Raw genomic sequence first — 16469 nt, 5'->3', positions numbered from 1 at the left:
GCTGTGAACGTCTCCTGGTCTGACTGTTTCAGGGAACTACTTGCAAAGCTAGCTGGATTCGCTCCAGATGGCCGCAGTGGTGTGGTTGTAGAAAGCAGTCAAAAATATCCCTTGGGTTTGAAGACACCAAGTCTGTATCCCCGGGAGAATGGTGCAGCAGGCTGGGAGGGCCTGGGAGCTGGGGGACCACAGAGCTGAGGGAGCAGCTGGAGCACGGTAGAGCCCATAGTCATAGTCACTTTCACTCAGCCTTTCTCAGCCCACCTCTGTAAGAGACTTAAGCTTCGGAGATACTTTCTGGGGGACTGTTTTATCAATCCTTCCCAGGATGGTACATAGCTAGTGCCATGATGCACTGGAGAGAATCTGAAGGAGAGATCCCAGCAAAAAAAAAAAAAAAAAGCATCCGGGAAGTGTGAATGCTGTCCCTGACTGGCTTTAGGGCAGTCACCTCGCTGCAGAAGCTGATGAAAAGAGTGGGACAGTGATCACACGGGAGTGCAAAACGTAGGTCAAGTTCCAAGAAAGAACCTTAGCAGTGATGGGCCAAAGAGGAAGCCCGAGGCACGGGGCAAAAGATTTGGTTTTCTATTTAGTACTTAACTGAGTATTTCAGCCCATGCAATACACACACACACACACACACACACACACACACACACACACACACAGTCCCAGCCTTAAGGGGAAATTGGCCACGGGTCCAAGAGAGCAATCCCAGCCCTAACGCCTGACTTCCATTCTGTTCCCTAGAAAACCAGCTCCGCACATAGACTGGACCTGTGGGGCCCCTGCAGGCTCTGTGTCCAGGAAACCCCACCGAGCTCCCTGATCCAGGGAGGCTACTGTGACAGGCATAGCCAGCAAGGCACCCACTCCCAAGGAACCACCTAATGAAAGCCTCATGTGTTGACTCGGGCTGCACACACACTCTCAGGCTAATTCTAGCTGGGCTTCGCGCCGAAGGTATGACCTCACCGTCGGGAAAACCAGGGACCCCAGAAAGAGAAGACTGGTGTGTGGGCCAGACCTGCTCCTAATCATAGCCGACTGGGATGGACGGAGACAGCCACCTCTCCTGAAGCCCCTGAGGACCAGGGGTCAGGGCCTGTGGGCCGGGAGGCACAGACATCTTACAGCTAAGAGTCCTCAGTTCTGGCCCAAGCACTCCTTTTTTTTTGGCATCATCCCCATAAAAATCTCTACCATTCCACAAGGTTCACGCCAAAGAGAAGTTTAATTAGGTAGGGCCAAATCTCTGTGGAGAATTCTCAGTTACAGAAGCTAGGAAGGAAGGATATAATTAGAACCTGACTTTTTAAAAAATAGAACAGCTCAAAAGACCCCCATTAAGAGAAAGACACTGAAAAGCACCGTTCAGAACCTGGTACCCCAGAAATTTCACTTAGCATCATTCACAAACCATGTAAAGACCCACATTTCAGCCCCAGACTGGCTATTTTTCATGTAGCTCTATACTCGTAGGCATTTAATAAATTGTGTCGGCAATTCCTCTGCCTACACAGCAGCACTGTTTTCAGATGTTCTGTATTAAATCTTTTGTAGGCAACAGAACTTCGAGGAAGCTGTGCTTCAAAAGTAAATAAATGTGATTTTACCTGATGTGGTCACCGTGAAATAGAAAATGACTCGGGCTTTTGTTAAAGGAACGAAGAGAAATTCTCTGCAAGATCTGCTTATAAATTCTGCCTTCAGGCATTGGTAGCTGAGTATAAGTTGCAAAAAAAAACCCAACCTGGTGAAATATGAAGTCTCTTAAATTGCATCCCATACGGAGCGTTTGCCTGAGTCCTGATGAGCCCCTTAAATAACCATCGCATGAGATCCCTCGGGACTCCAAGGCCTCAAGGAATCAGGGAAGATTTGGAATAATGTAAAAATTCCTCATAAGCGGGGGAACATTGAGTGATACACAAAGAACAAGGATTGACTCTGATGAAGACCCGTCAGTCTCCTAAGAGTTACTCTCCAACAATAGCTCCCGCTTGTTTTTTATTAAATGTTGCTAATTCCATTTGCTTTTAGTCCATTTGACTAGGTTTTATTATACTAGTTGTGGGGAGAATCAAAGCACAAAACCTCAAAGAACTTATATACTTATGTTCATAGCCCACGGACAATAGTGTGGTGAAGGCCTATGGGGGACTGAGGGGGTAGGGGCTGGTGGAGAGGGGAGAAGGAGGGGGAAAATGGGAGACATCTGTAATAAGGTCAACAATATATATATATTTTAAAGCACAAAACCCTTAGTTCCATATACAGATGTATATATTAAAATGTTTATTATTTTAAAGAGAAAACTTTTTTTCTGGAAATGTATCTCTGAAATAATGATGGGAGTCAATGGGAAAGCGGTTTTGTTATACAGTATGTGCTTTGCTCGAGCTTTTCAGAAATACTTCTAAAATTCAAGAAAGGTCCAGTCAAGCCTGCAAAGACAAGACAATTCACAATCCATCAAAGCTGCAAGGCCAAGACTTGGTCTGCTCACACAACCGAACATCCTGATACAGTATCTCTGTCCTGAACTGGAAAGGGACTGTCCATTGTTGCACCTGGAGGTCGGTGCTGTGGTTCACTCACCACATGGTCACCCAACTGTCCATCTTCCAAGTTCCACAGGATACTAGCAGAGAGCCCCATTCTTCCAATTAGCCTGCAGCTCAAGCAAACATCTCCCTACAATGGCCTTGGTTCAGAAAGACTTCTTGGGCCCCTTCTCTGCTTTCTTTCACGTGGTCTATACGTCATGTTCCACCAAGAGTCCCAGCAGTCCACCACTATGCACCCCTTATGCCTGGAATCAAGCTGCTTTTCAGAGGGGTAAGTATATGTATTAACAAGAAATAAGTAAATAAGAAGGCTCCTCCTTGGATGTTCAGCTCAGGCAGGTATAAATGTCAGGAGGGTCACACTAGTTTGGGATAGACTTGCAGGGTTTTAGAGTGTGTGTGTGAGGGTGGGGGTGGGGGGAACCTTAAAGATTATCTAATACAATGAAACTCTTTTACCCAGTATGTAAAACAGAGAGAAAAGAAGCTGTTATAGCCACACAATAAAATATGATTTGGCCATAAAAGAGACAAACGAAGTATTGACCCGTGCTGCAACATGGATGAACATGCGAGCATTATGTGAAGTGAAAGAAGCCAGTTACAAAGGCCCACATGCTGCACGGCTCCATTTGTGTGCAATATCCAGAAGAGGCGAATCCAGAAAGATCAAAAGCAGGTTAGTGGTTGCCTAAGGCTGAGGGGGGCTGAGGAGTTGGGGGTGATGGCTAGGAAGCACAGGGCTTCTTTTTGGAGTGGTGAAATGTTATAAAATTGATTATAGCATTGGTTGCACAAATTTGTGCCACAGGTTAAATGGGTGAATTTTATGATGTGTGAATTCTATCTCAATAAAGCTGTTTAACACACACACACACACACACACACACACACACACACACACAAAACAACCTTGTTCTCACTGTTCTGCCAGCCAGACCTCCCTCGCCCTGTTTCCTCTCATGGCCCCAGAACCAGCTCTGTAGGCGCCTAGAGCTGAATGGAATGATCTAGTCCAAGTTTCTTCTCCTCAAATGTTAGCCAAGACATAAACCCACATCTTTTAACTCCAAGTGCAGGGCCCTTTAAATCAAAAGTCTCGCTAATGAGTGGAGGCTCATCTGGGGAGAGGCTGCTGGCCAGGGTCTCACCGTCCATGTCCAGGCGCTGCATGATGATGGCCAGCTCCACCTCACTCGGCATGTACCCCAGAGAGCGCATGGCCATTCCCAGCTCCTGCTTGGAGATGAAGCCATTCCCATCTCGGTCCAGAACCCGAAAGGCCTCTCGGATTTCTACAAGAAAGCAAAGAAAGTCCAATGGTCATGTGGCTTGGTCTATAGCATTGAAATTATCAGTGATTGTCTACTGAAAATTCCTATTTTACAGATAGTGATATGTTAAAACCCTTTATTTCAATAAAAGAATGGCCAAAAGAGGAACCCAAAAAAAGGAAGAAAGAGAAAATGAAAGAAAAAAGGGGTAGGAGGGAAAAGGGACAGGAGGAGAGGGGAGGAAGGAAAAGTGCTGTGGACAGAGGAGGTAACTGGCCCTGCGCATCCTAAAACACTGTGGTAGGTACACAGTTAGACAGTGGTCCCAGCAGAGATCACGTTAACCAAGGACACCTCCTGAGCAAGGATGAAGATGAGGCTTCATCTGTGAGGAGAAAGGCTGCCTCTTAACCTTGGCCATCAGGAGGAAAGGAGAATGAGATTCCTATACAGACTTACGTCCGGCTCCCTGCTGCTGCAGGAGCTGTGCAGAGAGGTTCTCAACCTCATAGTAGGATAGGAGTTAAGTATCCTGCTGTTTTTATTTCATCCTGTAATTTACAGTTGTTTTATGGCTATAAACAACTTCAGATCGATAGGAGTGTCATAAAAACCCAAAAAACATCTTTAATCACATTCGCTGGGGCTGGCAGAGAATTTGACTCTGCTATCAACAAGGCCATTTCCCTCCGGCAGGGGGTCTCCCATCCTCCTACCCCAACCGGACTTGCTCTGCTTTCCACCCAGAGTGCCTCCCTCCAGAGCCCGTGTGGCGCTAGTTCTGGGTTGGCTGAGCGTTTCCTAACACATCACAACCCTGTGAGGCATGACATGAATTCGAGATCACAGCCTGAAGATGGGACGTTCGTCCATCCATCGTCTCTGAGCACCAGACTTGGCCGGCTTTGATTTTTCATCAGTAAACCCAGTGCAAGCCCAGGGAGGGCAGCTGCCAACCTTCGTTCGTCATGTCACTCAACAAGTACTGGCTGTCTGTACCGCAGAGAAATAACCAGCACCTGCTGGGGGTCCTGGTGCTCCTTCAGAGCCCGACACTCCAGTCGGGAAGGTGAGAGCCACACAGAAACTTGCAGGAACTCTTAAAACTATTACAGGACACTTGGCCCTAATCCATTTAGTGTCCACTTTTCTAAATATCTGATTGCTCCCAGCAGATACCTTGAACCACACCCTTTCCTACATAGGCTCTGCCCTTTCCTAGTTACATTAATTTCCTGTGGCTTCTGTAACACAATTTGGTGGCTTAAAACACCAGAAATTTATCTCACTCTGAAGGCCAGAAGTCTAGAATCGGTATCTTTGGACCAAAGTCAAGGTGTGGACAGGGGCCCTGGAGGCTCTAGGGGGGATTTGTTTTTGCCTCCTTCCACCTTCCAGTGGCTGCCAGCATTCCTTGCCTTGTGGCCCCATCACTCCATTACCTGTCTCTGTGGTCACACTGCCTTCTCCTTTTCTGTCTGTGATCTCTCTCTGCCTCCCTCTGATAAGGACCCTTATGTTTGCATTTAGGGGCCACCAGGCAATTCAGGATAATCTCCCCATCTGGAGATCCTTAACTTAATTACATCTGCAAAAACCCTTGTGCCAAGGTAGCAATTACAGGTTCCCGGGATGAGCACCTGATACTTTGGTGGTGGGGGCTGTTTATCAGACTGCTGCACTATCCCACCCAGTTCTTTCACCTGACACACCCTGCCTTCCTCTTTACCTGCCAAATCAAATTAGTCCTTCAAGGACAAGTCAAGGACAAGCTGTGGAACCCACAAAAACATCTTTGCTCACTACAGCCAAAGTCATCTCCCTTTCTGTCAACCATTCGGTAGGCCGTTCATTACTTTCACATAACATCTAGATGACCCATCTAGAAATAAGATGACTGGTGTAGAAACCAGGGCTTCTCCTCTAAGCTCCTCATACACTTCATTCATCTTTGTATGTTCCCACCCACACTCAGAAGGAGGCGCTAGACAGACAGCTGTTCAATGGATGGTGGGTCTAAATAAATTAGGATCATACTTTGGTAGCAAATCCATCACCGATACCAATTCAGGACGCTGAATGCTTTCTGCTAATAAATGTGGGCTCCAGCAGAGACCAGACCAGCCAGTGAGTCAGGACCCTGGGCTCCTGGCCAGGTGGATTCACTAATTAAGTTTGCAGCCAAAGCCTGAGGCCTCAGTTTGCTCATGTGTAAAATGAGCTGGTTAGCCACGAGGATCCCTAAGCCCTTCTTTCTGTAGATCGGTGGACATTGTTAAAATGTTTAAGAGAAGAACAGGAAGCTGTGTTCTCTTTCATACCCTATTAATCTGTTGTTCAAATGCTCGTTTTTCCATTGACGATATAGAAAAAAACTTTAGTCCACTCCAAATTCTGAATCAAGGCGTTTGTCTGCTCTTTTAGGCTTTCTCTTCAACAAAACCTGCCCAGGATTACCTACAGGGGCCATATGTTTTCCTACCAAGTCTTTGGCGGCCTGAGAAGAGCTTAGTGCTGCTGCTCAGCTTGAGGTCATGGCGCACGGTGCTCAAGGACACTGTGACAGAGACCGTGGCCTCACCTGAGCCCAGATCCCAGAAACCAGGGGCAGGTGGATGCGGAGACTGAGTCCCTGAGGTGGGAGTGAGCACAGGAGGAAGTCTGTCTGTCTCTGAAACAGTCTCCGCCCCCATCGGTTTCCCCATCTGAAAAATAGGTTGGGCTGGGTCTCCTTCTGGCTTTTATAGCAGGGTTTACTCGGGGCTGACTTGTACTATGCAACAGTAGGAAATGTCAGATGATGGCAAGGGCTCTACCTGGGGTCACAGAAGAGGCCAGGGTCCCAGGTGGGCCAGCTGGAGGGTCAGCTGCAAGCAGAGCCCTGCCCGTGTCCTCTGGACCACTCCCTTCCCCAGGCGCCATCTCCACTTCCCACCCCTCAGATTCCAGCCTGCACGCTCTGGGCTGTTGCTATCACTCAGAAAGGGTGATGTCCTCCTGTTGACAGGACGGGGCCTCATTCCTGTGCTCCCCCTGCATGCGCTAGACCTTTCCGACTAATGAGCCTGTTTCCTTACACTGGACACCCCGGAGGGGCCTGGTTGCGGGTGTTGGAGAACTTGGTCTGGAAATGAAGGCCTTGGCGTGTGTGCCTGCTGATCCCCACCCAGCTCTTGGGCTACTCCCAGAGTTGCCTCACCCCGAGGCTCCCGGATTTGGTAAGGCAGACCAAAGATGGGGTCACCCCAGCACTTGCCCTGCTGTGAAGGGACATGCTCCTTCCAGGCCTCAAAACCCCGTGGTTGGTCCCATCTGCAGTGTGTAACCAGGCAGGCCCTGTCCCAGCCCAGCACAGGGCAGGCAGGCACATACTGGCTCAGAGTTTTGTTTTCTGTGGCCCCCAGGTAGGTTGGACAAAGCCTTCCTCCACTGTTTGCATAGAATGTCCGCTCCTGGCTCCCAGGATAAAGCTCACTAACTTAATTTCTTTCAAAATATCAGAGAGTAAAAAAAAAGTACGAAACTAGAAATCCATAATGGGCGCCTCTGGAGAGTTAGTGTAAGGGAAGCCCAGCCAAACGAGAAGCTTATTAGGAGGAAATGGGTCTTGCAGTCTGAGACATGTGATGTGTGCCTCATTTTATTTTTAATAGCGAACAGGGTGTGAGAAATATGCCCATAAAACCAGCGGAGACACTGGAGCAGGCCAGGTCCCACTGCCTCCGGCGGTAGGCGGCCTGCTCGCAGCATGGAGGGGCTCTGGCCGCTTTCCCACTGGGAAGTGGGAACCACAGATCGAGTTTTCAGAAACAACCCAGGAGTGTGGTGTGCTTTCCACAGGAACACATCCCCTCTTTGGGCTAACGCCCCTGGAGCAAGGGTGCTGTGCGTTTGGTTTTCAATTCAGTTTCCGGCTCACGCGACACATGCACAGCAGGCACCAGCATGGCCACCCTCACTCCCAAAAGGGGCGTCTGCGATGGGGATCAGAGCCTGCCCGACAGTCGCTGTGTGAAAGGAAACACGTGAAGGCACATCTTCTAAGAAAAGAAATCCGTTCTCTGCACATGGACTTTCTCAGAACCAAATCCGCATTCCCACAGGCATCCGGGCTTCTCCTGCCTGGAGGGATATGGTGGTCTGGAGCCAAACAAGGCCTGTGCTGGACATGGTCCTGCTCTAGAGCCCAAGAGATTACTTCTCATTACGCCAGTAAGTCTGTTTCCTTTCTTTTCTTTTCTTTTTAAAGAATAGTTTATTGATTTTTAAAGAGAGAGGGGGAGAGACAGAGAAACACTTATTGGCTACCTCCTGCACGCCCCCTACCAGGGATGGAACGCACAACTTGGGTATATGCCCTGACCATGAATTGAACCAGCAACCTTTGGGTGCACAGGACGATGCTCACCTATCTGAGCCACACTGGCCAGGGTGTAAGTCTGTTTTCTGAAAGATATCCACACCCACCACTGGTACCATCTGTATCCTGACCCAGTGCCCTCTGAGCACCAGCTCTCGGTTCTATAATGCACCCTAGGGACACAGGCAATTGGAGCAATAACAACAGCAAGGACACACCTAGCATACAGAACAGACTCATCAATCAGGCTGCTGAAGGGAGTGTGCAGCAGATGAAATCCAGACCTCAGCCAGAGCCAATATTCACTGGCTCACGTCTGGCTTTGAAGACTCGGCTGAAATTCACAGCGCTAATGTGCAAACTTAGATCAGTAATGAAGAACAACAGTTTCTCATCCCAATCTCCATGACATGCAAAACCTGCTTATTCTCCACAGAAATGTATCATTAGGAAGACTGTAGGCCTAAAGCACAAAAAGAGATGGCTCTATTCACAAGATGAATTCCGTTGATGCACGTCATTGAGAAATTGCAACACTGGAGGTAGACGCAGTTCAGCAAGGCTAGGCAGGGCGGTTATTAAATAACAACACAAATGTACCAGGAAATAGAAGATACAAACTTGGAGGTCATTTTTTCAGAAGAAATAATAAGACAGGCATTGAGCCAATGACAAAAGATTTAGGAGGGTTTCCACCTTCTCTAGGGAAGACAAGAAATGATTAATCAATGGAAAGTTGCTGTTTCCTTATTATATCCCAGTACTGCGCCACAATAGATAGGAAGCAAAAGAAACTTTGCAGGCTGTACGAAGCTTATATTCTAGTTGGAAAGCCAGAGAGGTGACCAGACACTCATAACACAGGATGACAAGCTCAGTAACACAAGTCTGCACAAAATCCCACGCAAGTGCCTCCAGGGGATGAAAGACACGACAGAGAGACAGCTCTGTGAAAGGGTCACCCTTGACTGTTTGGCATCTTCAGGCCATGGAGAGAGGGGAAGGAGGCAGAGTGGAGAGAAAGTGCCAAGATGGGCACGTCTAACACACCTGCTGCACAGTGGGTGTAGAAACACTGAGACGAGGGTGGAGAAGTGCACTAGGGCAAGATCTCAAAGGGCCTTCAGAGCCATCTGAGCTTTACCCTGAAGGCCCAGGGGGTTGGCAATCTCTTATAAAAAAGGCCCATGGCTGTCATGCCTCCTTAACACCATAACACCGTCACTACCAAAGGAGCAACGGCTCTTGAGGCGGGGCTGGGTGCGAGCTACTAGCGGCCCAGAGCTACTAGCAGCAGAGAGCTATGAGTGGTGGAGGGCTGGGCGCAAGCTAGAAGCCGCAATGGGTGGGGCGGCAAGCTGAGGCAAGCGGAAGCGAGCTACTCACGCAAGATTTTGTGTGAGCTGGGCCTCTAGTTTGTAAATAAAGTTTTATTGGTACACAACTGTTGTCCACTGTCTACTGCTTTTGTACTATACAAATAAAATTGAGAAATTATGGCAGAGATGGTTTGGTCCACAAAGCTTAAAATATTTACACTCTGGCCTTTAAAGTTTCTGAACCCCACTGTAGGCCACAGGGAGCCCTCACTGGGTTTAAATTTTAAAAAAGGAAAAGGATCAGATTGATTTTTAAACTAAGGGCTCCGCATCAGGGTGGCCAAGATGAGAATGACAAGCGATGAGAAGCAGGGCCTCAATGGAGGCTGACACAGAGTCGAGGGCAGGCCAGGAGCCTGGAGCCCAGCAACTGGGAGTTGGTGGGAGGGCCCAGGAGGCTTTCCTGAGAGAAGGTCACGTGCAGGGCCAGGCTAGGGAGGATCTGAGGCTCTAAGGCTGATGCTGGGGTTGCTAGTTTGCCTGATGGGGTGAGTTGCAAGGACATTAACTGAGAGAGAGTTGAGGAGGAAGCACAGGTTTTCAGGGAGGGAAAGGGGGTGGGGAGTGGTCTAGCCAGCATGTGGACACCTGCAGCTAGCATTTGGAGAAAATGAAAATAGAATGACCACAATTGCCATAACACACTGATTCAGTCCCAGCGTGGGTTTTAGTGTGAATGAGTTCCAATTTCATTATCATCCATCAGTCCACAAAAACAGCTAATGGGTTCCAGCAATTATGGAACACAGAGGGGAGAGCTCAGACATGAAGGGGACAGGGCCCTCAGGAGGAGGCGGGACGCAACACACACTCAGAAGTGCCCAGCAGCTAATAACCCTGGCTGGGGACAGGCCACAGGGATGGGGGTGGGGAGAGGTGGCAGCATACTAGTCACATGTTTCACCTGGCTTGTTTTTCTCGGGACACCTTTAAAGGGTTAAAGAATCCTCACTCCTAGGCAACTTGCTGTTTGAGGTGTAACTGAATCCATTTCAACACGTGTATTGCGCGCCTTCCTGGCTCAGATTTGATGAATGCTACAGCGGGACACCAAAGCATCATGTCAGAGAGGGTCCGCCCTGAGATGGGGGCACTTCCCGTATATATTTGTTTAAATTGACTCTTATTTCACACACAAAAAAAATTGTAGGAGGTCTTAAAATATTAAAATTTACCTGAGAAAAAAGACGAGTGCCTGGGAGTGAGAGGAGAGAAGATGAACTAGGAAACACTGGGAAAACACTCAGGGAGGAGGGGAGGGGTGAGAGAACCTAGAAGGAGGCTGAGGCCTGGAGTCAATGCAACAGAGAAGCTTCCAGGAGGCACCGTGGGCGAGGGGAGAAGGGGCTGCATTCACGGGCTCCGGGCCCCTGGCTGGAAGTGAGGGCCCAGCGGGGAGGCGCCTGCAGAAGGACAAGGCTAGCAGCAGTGACCGTCCCTCCCTGAGAGCATCCCTGCATCTGTGACTGAGGTCCCAATCCAGGCTGCAGCAGGGCTCCATAAACTCCCGCCCCAGACTCACCGGGAGCCACTGGACCCCTGGGAGCGGGCTGGGGACAGTGTTGGAAATCGGTTCAAAGGCCTAGACATCAAGGCTGGAGGGCCTTAGGCAGGGTCCCCACGCTCCTCTTTTCCTTACCTCATGGCCCAAATGACCATTTGAATTCAAAAATAAAGCCAATTCTTTCCCTTGCTAGCATTCAGAGAGAAAAGCATTTCAATAACGTATTAGGTGGTGAAATTATACAGATAAAGACTAAGCATCCCTACTCAAGAAAAATAATAATTTCATTCCTAAAATAGGGAGGCATGAGGCGATCTGAAAGCTAGGGGCACTTCCATGGGTGAGGAGCTAGGACAGAGTTTATCTGTCTCCAAATTTTACACCTTGACAGATCAAGCTGAATTGATGTTAGCATGCCAGGTCAGTTAAAGCTACTGGAAAAATTCCCCACCAGTAAAAGCACAGGCCAGGGGCACCCTATGATGGTCCGCACGCTCCTGGCAGGACCGAAAGGAAAACCGCTCATTAGGTTGAGATATGTATGAGAGTGAGTACGGCTGGCAGGTCTCTATACAAAAAGTCATGGTGATGAGTGAGGAAAGAGGAGGGGACATCTAGCAAGGGGGTGGCCCTCTTTATGGGGTTCTGGACCTGACCTCCGGGGTGAGGACAGCCCCCTCAAAAGACTAGGGCTAGACCTGTACAGGAATGCCACATCTTTTCAGGTTACACATTAATTTGTGCTTATTCTAAAAAAAAAAAAATGCTCCCAAAACCTATCAAGAAAAAATCTATACTGCATAGGTCAGCAATAACCATTGTTAATGTATTAGGGTATTTTATTCCAAAATGTTTACATATACATTTTCTAAAATTGGGGTCATGCATTCTCAATATATCTTTATCTTTGTTTGTTTGTTTGTTTGTTTGTTTAACACATTGTCATTTCAATCTTGCATAATATTTATTAGACCCTAATGTTGCTGGGTCAGGAACATTTTTAAAGCACATAATACATATTGCTGAGTTGCCCTCTATGATCTGTTTCTACTCCAAACACTTCTGACACCAAATGTGTGAGTTTCCCCCAAAAGAAGTAATTCTCCAGCTCTGTGGATACCAAGTTCTGTTGCTACCCACTCAGAGTTAGTGTAGACCCTACAAAGTGAGTGCAGACCCTCTAGGCCACCTGTTCTTCTGACAGAACGCATATAAAGTCAGGGGTTCCCACAATAATTTGCTAGAACAGCTCATAGAACTCAGGAAAGCTCTTTACTTACATTTACCAGTTTACTATCAAGGACAACAACTGAGGAACAGCCAAATGGAAGAAATACACAGGGCTGGGTATGAGGGGTTGGGGAGTGCATAGAGCTTCCATATCCTTTCTGGGTGCTCCACCCTCCCAGCACCTCAATATGTTCACCAGCCAAGAAGCTCCCCAAACACCATCATTTAAGGTTTTTATGCAGGTTCCATCACTTAAGCATGACTGGTTAAATATTGGCTATTGGTGATTGAACTCAATCTTCCTCCTCTGCAGGTAGGGGGATGGGGCTAAACATTCCAACTTTCTAATCATGCCTTAATCTTTCTGGCAACCAGGCCCCATCCTGAGTTTATCTAGGGACCCAGTAACCAGTCATCTCATTAGTATACAAAAGACATTATTTTGTATAGGAACTGTGGGGATGAGACAGGAACATTAGTATACAAGCGTTTTAGGAGCTCTGGGCCAAGAACCAGGGAAGATCAATATGTACTTCCTATTATATCACAACTAGAGGCCCGGTGCATGGGATTCGTGGGGGGTGTGGCCTGCGGGGATTGGCCCGCTGTAGGAGCAGCCGCTCATCCCAGTCAGCCAAGTGGCTCTTCTACTGTGGGAGCACACTGACCACCAGGGGGCAGCTCCTGCATTGAGCATCTGCTCCCTGGTGGTCCGCGTGCATCATAGCGACTGGTCAACTGGTTGTTCTGGTCATTCCGCCATTCGGTCGCTGGGCTTTTATTATATAGGCTATCACACCTTCCAAAAAGGCAGTATCAATTAGCACCATCCTCCATTTCACATCATTTTGCACAAAAATCCAATCTCCATGAGATAGTCCTTTTATCCAGTTATCACTTAGGAGTTAGTTACTGAGGTTCGAGGCTCAAATGATTACTAAGGGAGGGTTCAAGGCAAGGTAGACAATTCAGATGATGTCTGAAAATCCCAGAACCACAGTGAACCCACATTCAGCCTGGGGCCTGGCCTAAAGGAAGGGCCCAAAAAATGACCACACATGGCTGAGATGGAGCTGATGCTCAGAGAGGAGGAAGGGCTCCCCTGACGGGGGAGCAGTGGGGAGAGGCCACTCTCTTGACACCAGGCTGGGACTGTTTCCAGGGCAGGATGATGGGTAGTTTGTCCTATGGGGAGATGGACCATCTCCCAGGGTCCAGCAGACTGGACAGCATCAAGGAGACAAGCCTGGCGTTTCTCCACAAAAGCAGCCATTTCTCATGTGGCAACAAGTACTTTCTCAGGGAAAACAAGACACATAGCCCAAGACAGAAAAGAGGGATCATCTCATTAGACACATAAGGCAATATTGGATGTCTCTGCAAGCAGCAAATTGAGTGGAATTTATCTGTGAACAACATGGTAATAATCAATACAATTAATTTTTCATTAAGTCACACTGTTCCTAAGCTGTAAATGTTAAGATCCTAAGATTGGAGTATAATTAACATCTGAGACAACAAAGTAATTTTGTGGACTTAGCACCAATATGGAGGCCAGAAGCACCAACATGGAGGGACCCCCACAGGCCTACCCATCTTAGGAACACAGCACCTGCTGAGCGACAGATTTACTCCTTGCAGGTTTAACACGCCCCAGCTGCACCTCCAGCCCAAAGCCACCGCCTGCTCTGCCCTCTGCCCCATCTGGACCGACCCCTGCTCTAGATCAAGGAGAGGGCAGAAGCAGGCAGATTCGGCCCGCCACAAGCATTTACCTGCTGTACACACTGACCCCAATGGGACAAGAGGACAGTGATGGTCACACATCTTTAGCTTGACTTCTCCACTCCTAATTCATCCAGGGTGCAGCGTCTTAGACCGACGCAGCTCCGGTGCCTAAACCGGGGCCCCGAAGACTCCTTGCTGCCCACGCCAAGCAGAAATTTTGCTTGGGCAGCTCAGCCTGTGAAAACAACATTCTCATAAAGTCATCTTCCAAATAATTCATGGCACCGAGACTCAGGGCAAAATGACAAATGGTGGGAGTTGGAAGAACTGGCTCTAATCCAGAACAGAACTCCCCTTCTGCTGCGTAATTTTTCAGTTGTAACTCTTAGCAAACCTGTCCTTCCTTTTCTCACATGCACGAGCACACGTAAACACAGCCCAAGTCATGTTTCTAGTGGCCTTGCAAATAGAATTGACCCTGGAGTGCTGTGATAGAAAGGCAGCCGGATGAGATTTAAGACAACGTGAGCCCAAGTGTGAGGTGTGCAAAGGAGAAGGCACAGGTGTGGACTGATGCACAACAGTTCAGGGGAGGCCCGCAAAGAGACTCCCTCCCTCAGCTGCCCCCATTCCCTGCAGAGCCCTCCCATTTGCTCCCTGCCGCATTACTGCCTACTCCATTGTGCCTTCCTGATCATTGATAAAGGGCCTGGATATGAAAGAAATTATTCTCCACTGCAGGCTGCATGAATAGCCCATTATCAATAGGAAGCAATTTGTTTGCTTACAATGGCCAACTCCCTCCTTTTGTTTTAACATGCCGGTTTTCCATCAAAATAAGTCTGCACCTTTGAAAAGACCATTTCAAAGCCTCACACTCTCCCCAGCTTGAGAAATAAAACTGAAATCAGCTGAGGCAGACTGCTCCCAGTCCAGCTCTCCAATATGAAAAGGGAAACTCAGAAAAGGGGGGGATTGCTATAGGAATTCTACCCAGAAACTTAATCCTAAATGAGTCCACACGTACACCCAACAGGCATGCACACACCGCACAAATCACTGCATATTTTACTGAAGAGAAGGAATCCTGGGTGGGAGTTGAGGAGGAAGCTCAGGGGCTACGCATGTTCTTGTGGATGTTCAGATCATGGAGGGGAACAGTGTGATAAAGGCCACATTTCAATCCATGGAAGAAAGAAAGATTACTAAATAATGGAGTAAAAATAGTCAGTTTATACTTGGAAAATATTAAATTACAACTGTACATTACACCATATGCCCCAACCTACTTTTTAAAAAAAGATAAGAAATCTACTTTAAAATAAAATATATTTGTATTGATTTCAGAAAGAAATCAGTATCAATGATGAAAGAGAATTGTTGATCGGCTGCCTTCTGCACACCCCACAATGGGGATCATACAGGAGGCAGCCAATCGATGATTCTCTCCCATCGGCGTTTCTATCTCTCTCTCCCTCTCCCTTCCTCTCTCTCTAAAGTCAATAAAAACACATTAAACATAAATACATAAAAGTACAATAACACATTGTGTGGATAAAGCTGTGAGGAAGCAGTCCTCTCAAACTTTGGTGGAAGAAGTATTTATTCGTATAATCTCTCTCAAGTGCAGTTTGGCAATCTCTATTCTATTACAAATGCACACTTTACCTCAACCACTCCACCTCTAGAAATGTATATTACTGATAAACTCACACACACGTGGGATGAAATACAAACCAGGCTCTCAGTTGCAGCACTGTTTATATATTTTTTAAAAGATCAGATTTCATAATATTAAGGAATTATAGTTAGCTGTGTTAGGTGTGATATTGGTATTGTTTTTTAAGTCATTTTGTGGATCTATGCTAAAATAATTACAGGTGAAATGCTATAATATCTGAGATGTACTTTAAAACAATAGAGGGAGGAGGAGGGCTGACAGATGGGGTATAAGTAAAACAAGCTTAGTCACAAGTTAAAGCTAGGTAATGGGTATTCATTAGACTTGAATTTTCTATAATAAAACATTAAGAAGAGGATGCAGCTAGAAAGGGAATAAGAATGTTCTTTTTATCCTAATGTGGAACGACCTGCAAGATGTTGGTAAGTGACAAAAGCAAGAGGCAGAAAAGTATGCATCAAATGCCACCATGTAAGCAAAAGAAGAAGAAAAAAATTAGTATAAAAACCTGCTTGTCAGTGGAAGAATATTCAAGAAACAGGTAGCTATGATTCTCCTGGGGATGGGAACCACGTGGGGGAGGAAGGAAAGGAACACTTTCATAATCTAGCCATCCCCCTTATCTGTGGGGGAACCCTTCCAAGACCCCCGGTGGATGCTTGAAACCATAGATGGTACCGAATCCTGTATATGCTGGAGTTTTTTTTCCTGTACATACATATCTATGATACAGTTTAATT

The 16469-nt window shown here is 47.3% G+C and overlaps 1 protein-coding gene across 3 annotated transcripts in view; it reads right to left on the bottom strand.

The window, feature by feature from the left end:
* Nucleotides 1-16469, bottom strand: part of CALN1 (calneuron 1) — a 425613-nt gene that overhangs the window by 187531 nt on the left and 221613 nt on the right. For all 3 annotated transcript variants that reach the window (XM_014544450.1, XM_014544451.1, XM_005872043.2), the window contains one exon: nucleotides 3725-3868. In XM_014544450.1, coding sequence (XP_014399936.1) covers nucleotides 3725-3868 — 144 coding nt within the window. The remainder of the gene's footprint in view (nucleotides 1-3724; nucleotides 3869-16469) is intronic.

The sequence above is a fragment of the Myotis brandtii genome, unplaced genomic scaffold, assembly GCF_000412655.1.
Source record: "Myotis brandtii unplaced genomic scaffold, ASM41265v1 scaffold363, whole genome shotgun sequence".
Taxonomy (NCBI): domain Eukaryota; kingdom Metazoa; phylum Chordata; class Mammalia; order Chiroptera; family Vespertilionidae; genus Myotis; species Myotis brandtii.
This window is presented reverse-complemented; position numbering and strand designations above follow the sequence as displayed.